Raw genomic sequence first — 12,039 nt, forward strand, 5'->3', positions numbered from 1 at the left:
ACAGAGATTAACTTGCTAGAAGGTGTAAACTGGAGACAAAAAAGCCCTTTGCTAAGTTACAGTGGTTCAGTCCAGTGAGACGAAATCTACCCTGCAGCTTGAGGTTTCCTGATTCCACAGACCCATGTGAATACCCACATCCATTATACAACATTCCATAGCTCTCTACCTTATTATTTTTAAAGATTTATTTTTGTTTTATGCGTATGAGTTTGTTTACTTCTGTGTATGTATGCCTACCATATGTATGCATAGTACTCATGGAGGCCAGAAGTCATGGCTTTTTTTCTATAGAAACATAAAAAAGGAAAATGAGGCTGGGTGGTGGTGGCACACACCTTTAATCCCAGCACTCGGGAGGCAGAGGCAGGCAGATCTTTGTGAGTTCGGGGCCAGCCTGGTCTACAGAGCGAGATACAGGAAAGGCGCAAAGCTACACAGAGAAACCCTGTCTCAAAAAAACAAAAACAAAAACAAACAAAAAAAGGGAAAATGATAGATATTTTTTTCCCTATTAAGACAGAAAAAGCCCTAATTTAGCCCTTATTCACATTGATTAAGTTCCCTTTAGGATGAGACACCCTTGAGTAATTTTAACGCATATTTAGGTTTTTTAATAATAAATCTAATACATATTTACTTTAAAAATAAATTCAGAAAAAGAATGTGAAAAGCCAGTGAACACCACACCCCTCAAAGGCAGACTCCACTAGAGCCTTCTATATTTCTTTCAATCCTGTGGGTACAGATCACCTTTCTCAGGCTTCCCATGTAGAAAAATAGAATGAATAGACTTGACCAACCTAAATATTATGTTTAATTTAAATCTCTGAATATGAGTGTCAAAAAGATGCCTAATTATTGTTTTAATTAGAAAAATAGATTCTTATTTTGTTCATGCATGTGTGTCTATGTATGGATATGAATGTGGATATCCATGCAGAGGCCCCTGGAGCTGGAGTTACAGGTGGTTGTGAGCCTCCCAGTGTGGGTGCTGGGAAATGAACCAGGTTCTCTACAAGAGCAGTAAGTGCTTTGAAATGTCTCTTCAGTTCTTGTTTAATTTCTGTTTCTGGGTTTATTAAGGTTAAGTATTTTTCCAATGTTTGCTAGACAATATTTTTTTATTGTATTGATTTTTCTTATTTATAAACATTAATGCTGGCAAGTACTCTCTTCAGTTTGTCTTATTTAAACTTTTGTTTAAATAATATGTAATAATTATTACATATGTAATAAATGTGCATCTTTTCTTTGTCACTGTTTTGTATTAAAAGTGAGATCAGTCAAGCACATTTTAAAAAGATTCCTTTTAGTTTCAACATAAAAGACTGATGAGAAAGAAAGTAGGTCAGGCCAGGTGTTGGTGCCAGACGCCTTTAATCCCAGTATTCTGGAGGCAGAGGCAGGTGACTCTCAAGTTTGGGTCTACAGAACAAGTTCCAGGACAGCCAGGGCTGTTACACAGAGAACATCAGAAAAATAAATAAATAAATAAATAGTAAGTAAGTAAATAAAATGTAGGTTAATAGTAAAGTTCCCCTTAGGATGAGGCACCCCTGAGTAATTTAATGCATATTTTAAGTGAAACCTAACATGTTTCACTTAAAAATAAAATAACTGGGGCTAGAGAGATGGCTCAGAGGTTAAGAACACTGGCTGTTCTTCCAGAGGTCCTGAGTTCAATTCCCAGCAACCACATGATGGCTCACAGCCATCTATAAGGAGATCTGGTGCCCTCTCCTGGCCTGCAGGCATACATGGAGGCAGAATGTTGTATACATAATAAATACATAAATCTCAAACAAACAAACAAACAAACAAACAAATAAATAAAATAACTGTCTGTCCTCAATTATTTAATTAAATTAAAGTAGAGAGAATAATTACTGTAAAAAAAAAAAACACCTAATGCACTTAAGTTTATGAACTACTGGTAACTTAGTAAAATGCCAAGACACACACACAAACCCCATACCCCAACACACCTTTTTTTGAGATAGGGTTTCATATCAAGATATTACTTTTTAATGACAAAAATCAAACAAACACTGACCTAGATATATAATCAAATGCAAAACAAAATAGTAAGCCACCACCTCTATAGTTTCTTATTCTCAAACTATCTCTCTGGCTTTCGATCTACTATGCCTTTTCTTCATGTTTCCTACTGTCAGTTAACAGGTTTTCAATACAACTACACCACATTTTTCCTTTCTTGCCTGGGGATGGTGGTGCACACCTTTAGCCTTTGATCTCAGCACTTGGGAGGCAGAGGCAGGTGGATCTGAGTTCAAGGCCAGCCTAGTCTATAGAGTGAGTTCCAGGACAGCCAGAGCTACACAGAGAAACTCTGTCTCAAAAAGCAAAACAACAACAACAACAAACCAAAAAAACAAAAAACCTAAAAAAAAACAACCCCAAAACAAAAAAACCTAAAAAAAAAACAACCAAACCAAACCAAACCAAACCAAAAACAAAAACCACAGAAACACCAAAACAAAACAAAATTCTCTTGGTTGGGGTGCTGCGATGGAAGTCAGAGCCTCATGCACACTAACCATCTGCTCTACTATAAAGCTGTGTCATCATACACTTACTAGTACAATTACTAGACAAGTTAATTTCTTACGTCTCCTGTTAAATCTTCTGTTATTTAACAGGGAGTCATGTTATTTGCTGTAATGAAAAGCTAAACCCTATGACCTTCATTTAGTAAAAACATACATAAGGAACAACTATTAGTTTTCTGATTTTACCATACTCAAGTATAAACCAATGGGAAGGGCTGATAGCAAAGTACCTGTGTTTTAAGAGTCCGTTCAGTACTGATATTCTTTTCAAAGGCAGCCTTAAGATTATTTATTTCTTCCTCTTTCTTCAACTTATATTCTGCCAATAAATTATGCAAAACTTTATTGTACAGCATTAAGTAATTTTATCTGCATTTCAAACTAACAATGTCCTCGATTATTGAAATTACTATACACTATACACTAATACATAGTACTTTTCAGTAATTTGATTAATGTAACTGCTTGATTTTATTTTAAATACATGTAGCCCAGGATGCCCTTGAACTTCCAATTCTCTCACAGGTGTTGGAACTGCATGAATTTACTCATTGTCCAGCTCATTAATATAATTCTTAAGGCTACATAAGTTAGTTAGTATATGAAAACAAGTATTTAAAAACCCAATGTAAAACATAAGTAAAGATTAATCTCAGAATTAGCTTTACATTTTTACTTTTTGACACGGTCTCCAACCAGTCTGCCTCTTGAGTGCAGGAATTAAAGATGTTTTTCTCTTTTTTAAAAAAGGTGTGTGTACACATGTACATGCACTCTAGTATGCAGCATTTGGAGGCAATCAGAGAGGCCAGAAGAGGGCATCCGACTCCCTGGAGTTGGTGTTACTAGGGGGTTGTGAGCTGCCCAATGCGGGTGCTGGGAACCAGAGTTGGGTCTTCTGTAAGAACAGAAAGCTCTCTTAATGGATGAGCTATCTCTCCAGCCCTCATATTATAGATTATAGAAGATTTTTTTTAAGTTAATTATCACAAACTTATAAAAAAAGATTTATTTTTATGTGTATGAATGTTCTGCCTGCACATGTGTCCCAAGTGTATGCCTGGTGCCAGACGCCATAAGAAGGTGTGGGATCTCTGGAAGCTGGAGTTACAAAAGACTGTGAGCCACCACATGGGTGCTGGGAATTGAACCAGGGTCTTCTACAATGGTAGCAAGGGCTCATAACTGCTGAGCCTTCTCTCCAGCCACAAAGTGTTATTTGTTAAGGAAACTCTAAATACCTTCCTCTGCTGTCCTCATCCTTTCATTTAGCTCTTCATTTTCTTTTCTTAGTATTTCAATATCTTTGGTTAGCATGGTGTTTGTTTCTTCAAGCTAAACAAAGCAAACAAAGGTTAAGCTATAGATTCTTTGTTTTCACACTTAAAGCTAAAAATCTTTAATACTTAACATTTCTGTAGGTAAAGTAAGTCAAACATTGCTTAAATATGTGAAAATTGCTTAAAATATGTGAATGAGCCAGGCATGGTGGTGCACACCTTTTAATCCCAGCATGCAGGAGGCAGAGAATATCAGATTTCTGAGTTCAAAACCAGCCTGGTCTATAGAGTGAGTTTCAGGATAGCCAGAGCAACACAGAGAAACTCTGTTTTGAAAAAGAAAAAAAAAGTGAATACATAATTAAGTTATGTTTTAGGAACAATTACCTTCCAAAAAAGCTATGGGTATACACATGTGTGTGTAGGTATGTGTTTATATATATTAAACACAATAAAGTAAAAAAGTATATTATAAAGAGAACTAGATAGAAGACTAGGAAATTTGAACTTATTCCTAGTTCTGCTATTAATCTATGTGACCCTGGGGGAATCATCCTCCTGTGTCTCAGTTTTCTAATCTGAAGATGATGAAAATATTATATTCCGTATTGATTTTTCCACATATATTGTTTTCCTTTAATTGTAATAACAACTGCACAGAAGGAGCATTATTTCTGCCCCTCACTTGGTTGGGTGAAGGAGGAAGTGGGGAGACGACTGAGATATAAGATCTAGTAATGTAGTGCAGATTGGTCTGGAGCTATGTAGCCAAGGCTGGTCTTAGGCCTAATGATCAGTCACTAAGTGCTGGGATTATAAACTATACGCTACCGTGCTTGGCTTATTGTGTGTGTGTGTGTGTGTGTGTGTGTGTGTGTGTGTGTGTGTGTGTGTGCGCGCGCACGTGCGCGTGTACGTGTGCGCGCGTGTGTACATACATGCTGGAGCACATGCATACAAAATGCAGAGCAGGGTATGGGTTATCTTCTTCTGTATCTCCTTAAGGCAGTGAGGCAGGGCCTCTTATTGAGCAGGAAACTCACTAGTCTGGCTAGCCAGGAAGCTCTCAGGATCTGCTTGTCTCTACTCTCAATGCTGTGATTATAGACAAGGGTAGCCATGTCCATGTTTTTATATGGGTGTTAAGAGATTCAAACTCAGGTCCTTTGCCTCAGATAAGTTATGTGATCTTGGCAGATTGCCTTAGTTCTCTAAGCCTCAGATTTGAACCCAGGCATGATACACCACAGTACTTCTTAACTTACTAAGGTAAGTTTCTGTAACTCCCACTCATCCCAAATTACTATATAGACTACAGTATGAACCTTAAGAACAGGGAATTTGTATAACTGGTTTTGATCACAATGGACTATCAACAATGAGTTTCTTACCCCAGGATAGTTACTCGAATTTCAAAGAAATCTAGTTCATATAATCACTCTTAACATAGTAAGAGAATAAAAAATGAGTTTAGGATAAGCATTTCCTCACATAAAATATAACAGAGATCTACAGTAAGAAAAAAAGCCCAGTGTACTGAATCAGATTTCCCATCATTATCAACTGTTTTAGATAAAATAAACACAAGTGCAGAAAGGTCACTCTATGCATACACATACACCCCGATACTTTAAAATGTTACCTATTTTGACTTCAATCAATTTCAGCCAGATAATCACCTATCACTTACCCTACTAACAGTGTGATCTTTATCTGTAATTTCTTGCCTATTTCTTGAAGCAGCTTTCTTGCTTTCTTGAGTCAACTCAAAATACTGTTCTTCCAGAATTCCTCGAGCCAATTGCTCAGACTCAGCTTTTGTTTCTGCTAGATCCAACTGAGTAGAAAGAGTTTCTCTGCAAGTTTTAAGTGAAATGAATAATAAAAAATTCTGTTCATTTTCCTTACTTAATCACATAAATGACAATAAATATCTTGCTAGACATGGTAGCCTACAACTGTAGTTTTTTGTTTTGTTTTTTCAAGACAGGGTTTCTCTGTGTAGCCCTGGCTGTCCTAGAACTCACTCTGTGGACCAGACTGGTCTCAACTTGAAGATCCACCTACCTCTGCCTCCCAAGTGCTGAGATTAATTAAGTGTGCAGATCGCCCAGCCTACATCTGTAATTCTAACAACTGAAATCTTGAGGCAGAGAGACTGAGAATTCAAGGATAGCCTGGACTACACAGTGAGATTCTCTCTGTAAAAAACAACATCAGACCAAAGCATGCACATAATTCCACACCATTTCCTCTAAATGACAGAACCAAGGACTTTACTTCTTAAACTAAACCTGCCACAATTTTTTTATGAAAGTAATGACTTTAATTTGTTAAGCCATTTACTTTTAGAAAAAAAAAAAAAAAAGACTTTGCTGTGGGTCTGGAATGTAAGACAGTGAGGCAAAGTTAAAAAGTTAAAAATTTGACCAGGAGGTCAAATTCAAGACACTTATGCACATCACTAGTCATCCCTATTTCTACTGGTAGGAACTCTGGGCAAGTTCCTTACATATTCTTTGTAAACTGAGAGGGCTAAACTAAATTAACTGTAAGTAACTCAATGAGATTATGAAAACATACAGATTCAAACCACTGTGAACTATCTGGAAATATTAGAAAGCACACTTTGAAGTTTTTCAGAATTGCCTGAGTATGGTGGTCATGTCTAGAATTCTATCATTTGGGAGGTGTGTTAGCATTTAGGCATCTGTACTGACCTGCCCTTAGGGTCCTGACAGGATAAACCTCAGCTGCAGCCACTAAGAGCACCCCTGTGTGCATCTGCTATGTTTCCTTATAAAAGGCGGACCTTGTATACCTCTCATCTCTCTCTCTTTCTTCACTCTTGTCCCCCTTCTCTCCCCTCCCTTCAATAAACCTCCCATGTGGCCCCGTTGTATGGTGTAACTCCTTCCACTTGTTTTTAAAATACAACAAGGTAGAGGCAGAAGGACTGATTAATGCCAGCCTTGGGCACAAGAGATTCTGTCTCAAAAAACTAACTTTTCAGAACTGACATTTACACTGGGACTACGTTACTTTCATTTATCTGTTTGTCCCAAAGACCCTCTCTTAGATAAGCCATCTTGGTCATGTGTATACTTCATTAATTTTTGTAGGTTCTCAGTATATTTGAGGAAGAATTATCCTTAACCATGACCACTACTACCTCTTTTCTTTTTTATTTTTTTAAAAATTATTTATTTTTATTTTATGTATCTGAGTGTTTTGCCTGCATGTTATGTAAGTGTACCATGTGTTGCCTGGAGCTTATGGTGGCCAGAAGAGAAAGCCAGATGCTCTCAAACTAGACTCTTAAGGTAGACTAGTCTGATTTGCTATCAATTAGCCTGATAAATTAGCCCTATCAGAATGATGGCACCCCTACCCTCTATCTTTCAACTTAAATTTATAAATGCCTTTCTGAAGTAGATTCCTGTTCTGTTCCAAAGCAAAATGGACATACTTTTCACTTTGCAGCTCCTGTATTTTCCTTAAATTTTCTCTGTTTTTTTCTTCAATTTCTTCTTTAAGTTCCTTTACCTGGGTTTTATAAAGTGTCTGTAAAAACAAGTGCAAAAAATGAAGTGTTTACGGTGAGTTATAAATAGTTCAGCAATTTCTTTTCATTTCATGTGCATTGGTGTTTTGCCTGCATGCATGTCTGTGTGAGGGTGTCAGATCCTCTGGAGCTGGAGTTAAAGATAGCTGTGAGCCACCATGCGGATGCTGGGAATTGAACTGGGTCTTTTGGAAGAGCAGACTGTGGTCTTAAACTGCTGAACCATTTCTACACCCCCAATTTAACTTGTTTTAACTTTTAAGATAATTTAAATAGCTCACAACTATCTGTAATTCCAGCTCCAGGGAATTCAACATCCCCACACAAACATATATGCAAGCAAAATACCAATGCACATAAAATAAAAATAAACCATTAAAAACAAACAAACAGCTAGACGTTGAAGGCATATGTCTTTAATCCCAGTACTTGAGAGACAGGGGCAGGCGGATCTCTGTGAGTTTGAGGTCAGCCTGGTCTACAGAGTTGAGTTCCAGGACAGCCAGGGCTGTTACACAAAGAAACCTTGTCTCAAAACAGCAAAAACAAACAAACAAAAAACAACAAAAAAATCAAACAAGTGGTGGTGGCACATGCCTTTAATCCTAGTACTCAGAAGACAGAGTGCAGGCAGACAGCCAGAGCTACACAGAGAAACCCTGTCTTGAAAAAAACAAAAACAAAAAAACCAAATACCCCCACAAACAAACAAACAACAACAAAAACAAGTTAAATCCATGCATTTAAGTATATGGAAAGGCTTGCAGGATAGATCGTACTAGGGGGCACAATTTGATAAATCTTAAATTGAAATGAAATGGCAGAACACAAGCTCTGCAACCAAGGAACTTTCCCCACCAAATTCAAAAGTTTCAAAGCCAAATAAATTCATATAAAACAATAGACTGAGCTAAACAGGAAAAAGATATTAAACATTAGTTATTTCTACAACCTAAATAGGCTCATGAGCACACATATGAATTAGTGCTTATAGGCAAGCAGAGCCTCTAACAAAGATTTTTTTTTTATTTTGTTTTACTTTTTTTGATAGGTATGAAGAGCTTAGACTGGGCTATAATTCCCCATGTAACTCAGGCTGGACTGGAACTCAAGGACCCCCACCCCACCCTAATTTAGTCTTCAAGTGCTGGGCATTAGGCATGTATTTCCATGCCCAGCAACCAAGTCTTTGTTTTAGACAAGGTCTTACACTTTGTAGCCCTAGTTGGCCTGGATTCACCTGCCTCTGCTTCCAAAGCACTGTGATTAAATGCCTGAACCACCATGCCCAACTATCAAAAGTTTTATTTACAGCTGTAATTTGATGGTAATTAATTGCTGAAAAACTGCACAATTGTCTTTTTTTTTTCTCTCCACAATTTATATAGACCACAAACCTTGAAAAGAAATACAATTTGCAGAAAAAACCTCTTTTAAATTTCAAGCTGGGCAGTGGTGACACATTCCTTTAATCCCAGCACTTGGGAGGCAGAGGCAAGCAGATCTCAGTGAGTTCTAGGCCTGCCTGGTCTACAGATGGAGTTCTAGGATAGTCAGGGATACACAGAGAAACCCTGTCTTGAAAAAAACCAAAAAAATAAAAAAAAAACAAAAAAAAAAGTCAAAAAACAAACAATCAAACAAAACTCAAGTTTCTTGTTTAAGTAAGTTTTTAGAGCCTCTATATTAAAAATGATTCTCACTTACAGAGAAATACTGCTCAGCTTCAAGTTGATCTTGTAGCTCCCGCATCTGCCCTTCATTTCCTCTGTATTGCCTTTAGATAAAAGAAAAGCAGCAATCAATTTTTCATATTTATGATACGTTTCATTTAAGTAGCTAAAAACCAAAAGGTTTGATAAAATAACTTCTGTAAAAAACACATTTCAGCACCATGTTACTTTCCTAGACCATCTAGTGAGGCTGCACTGTCTGGCTCCATCTTGAGCCTTATAAAATGATGCTGTGCAAAGCACAGGCCCCTTTGTAATGAAAGCTTTCTTCAGAGCACATTAACTCCGGATCTCTCTAAACCATAAAATGAAACTGACACTGCTCTGGTTTGCTTTTTCCCTATAAATATTTGTGGAAGAAAGGCAGAAATACACTTTACAGGCAGAAAAAGTCACAAGGATGTAATTTAAATGTTTTGTGTAGTAAACAAAAGCAGAGATCATAAATAGTTTAAAGTAAAAAATAAAGTGTAACATTTTAGTAATTAATACAGGAAGGGGTATAAAAATAATTACGTAGGGATATAAAAGGTAAGGAAGCGCAATATTTGGTAAGGAGAAAGACAAAATATGTATCACACACAAAGAACATACCTCACAGGAAAAAGGATACTCTTAAGAGAGAAACAGACTCAAATACAGAGGAACACAATGGAACTCGAAGACCAAGATTTTCAAGGATTGCTAATTTTATCCCAGGCTGTTAGGCTTTAATATTAGATAGAAATCGCTTTGTAGTTTGGTAACAAGCTATGTAGCTGATAGAAAGTACATTATAAACATCTACTGAGTACTGAGAGTTGCTTGGGGAAAAAAATGTGTTAGTTTCATTTTTATGGTTTGGAGAGACCCGGAGTTAATGTGCTCTAAAGAAAGCTTTCATTGTGAAGGGGCCTGTGCTTTTCATGGCATCATTTTGTAAGGTTCAAGATGGAGCCAGGCAGTATGGCCTCACCAGATAAGCTAGAAAAATAACATGATGCTGAAATGTTTTTCTTATAGAAATTCTTTTTATCAGTGGCATGTACATTAACTGGTAAAAACGGGGCTTCTAAATGAAGAAAAGAAATTTGCCAATATAAATCCAACTTAATAAAAACTGAAAACTTATCTCAATAAAACAGACTTAATGATGGCAGTAGTGGCTCACGCCTTTAATCCCAGAGGCAGAGGTAGGCAATTCTCTGAATTCAAGGCCAGCTTGGTCTACAGATCGAGTTCCAGGATAACCAGGGCTACACAGAGAAACCCTGCCTCTCGGGGGTGGGGGGTGGGATGGGACTCCAAAACCAAAAAAACAACAAAACGGGCTTAAAAGTATGATAACATACACTTGGAGGAAATAAAATCACAACTTGGTGTAAGGAATACCCATCTTTCCTATTATGTTTTCAAAGCAGGCCCATGGCACCCTGGCTTTGTCTTCATCTCAGGTAAGCAGGCACATGGCATCTCAGCAGTAATAGCACATGGCATCTCAGCAGTAATAGGAAAATAAAAGACTGCAACTCTGAGAAGAACCAAAGAAACAAACAACCCCATCCCCACCCCAAGACTATGTCAACTGTAATCTCTAAACTAAAGCCATCTGGAATACTTCCTATCAAGTAGGGCAGCCTTCATTTTTGTATGCTAATCTGGAGAGATATGATGATATGTATAGATATGAAAATCATTAGAAAGCTGGTATTTCCACCATGAATAGACTGTAAAGCCAGCAGCCTTACTAATCTATGTTTCTTCTTTAAACACCTGTAATTTTAACCTAATAAGCCTGTCCTTCCAAAGCCTGAACTTCCTTGCAAATCTTCTTTGCAAGTAAATTCTTTTATCACAAAACAAATAAATAAATACATAAATAAAAATTTGATCTTTTTTACAAATTTTGAGATCTGAACACACAAAATATCAAGTACTTATAGGCCAATGAAAAACACTAAAAACTACTTTCAAAACTTACTTTGTAAGCTGAGCGAACTCAAATTCTAACAATCTTTTTGCTTCCAATAAAGTATTTATTTCCTGTTTCATCTGTTTTTCTAAACCTTTTAAATTGTCTGCTTCAAATGCTTGAGTCTTCAATTCATTCTGTAACAATAGCCGTTTATTTGATTCCTGTTCCAGCTGCAGGGTGAGATTCTTAACCTATGAATGAGAAAAATGATTGGCATTTTAATCATTTTAGTAAGTTACTAAATATTTGAAAGTATACTAATCAAACCTCCAGAGCATTATTATCCCTTGCACTATTCTAGTTTTCCTTGTGTCTATTACTGCATATTTACTACTAGGTCAAAACAGTATCTAAATTTTAGATATGAAATCTATGGGAAAAAGAAAAACCTTAATTTCAACTAGTCTGAAATTCTGGAAAATGATAAAAGTCATGTCTGAGGGGACATTCCAAATAGGTATTTTAACTTACCTGTTCATCCACAAATGTTTATGTATTCTATTTTATATGATCTTAAAACTTAGAAAATAGTTAATACTAAATATTTATTAGTGTAGGAACCAATGAACTCAAAATTCTTGCAACAGTTTACAATCTGTTCGTTATCTGCTGCCTGCAAGGTGATTATCACAGAGATCATCAAACAGCACACATTCCTTCACCTCCATCTTGTACATGCACCCCTCTTTATCTGTCCCTTCCCTGGATGGTTAGACACTACAGCATGTTCAGACTCAATAAATAATCTTAAACTATGTTTATTCTTCAGTTCCCAAATGCCACAGACTTAGCAAGGTTTTCCTTAATTTTCACAGATTCACAAGTATGTTGTGCATGTAATTATGACTGGTCTTATTAAGTTGTCTGTTCCCTAAAAGTATACAAATCATACCTAACTTATTCAACTTAATAACCCCTATTTTGAGAAGCTTTT

The 12,039-nt window shown here is 36.7% G+C and overlaps 1 protein-coding gene across 2 annotated transcripts in view; it reads right to left on the minus strand.

The window, feature by feature from the left end:
• Positions 1 to 12,039, minus strand: part of Rock1 (Rho associated coiled-coil containing protein kinase 1) — a 111,119-nt gene that overhangs the window by 15,585 nt on the left and 83,495 nt on the right. For both annotated transcript variants that reach the window (XM_059246697.1, XM_059246696.1), the window contains exons 20-25: positions 11,112 to 11,296; positions 9,126 to 9,195; positions 7,323 to 7,417; positions 5,544 to 5,709; positions 3,815 to 3,908; positions 2,804 to 2,892 (exon numbers count right to left, since the gene is read on the minus strand). In XM_059246697.1, coding sequence (XP_059102680.1) covers positions 2,804 to 2,892; positions 3,815 to 3,908; positions 5,544 to 5,709; positions 7,323 to 7,417; positions 9,126 to 9,195; positions 11,112 to 11,296 — 699 coding nt within the window. The remainder of the gene's footprint in view (positions 1 to 2,803; positions 2,893 to 3,814; positions 3,909 to 5,543; positions 5,710 to 7,322; positions 7,418 to 9,125; positions 9,196 to 11,111; positions 11,297 to 12,039) is intronic.

The sequence above is a fragment of the Peromyscus eremicus genome, chromosome 19 (genome assembly GCF_949786415.1).
Source record: "Peromyscus eremicus chromosome 19, PerEre_H2_v1, whole genome shotgun sequence".
Taxonomy (NCBI): Eukaryota; Metazoa; Chordata; class Mammalia; order Rodentia; family Cricetidae; genus Peromyscus; species Peromyscus eremicus.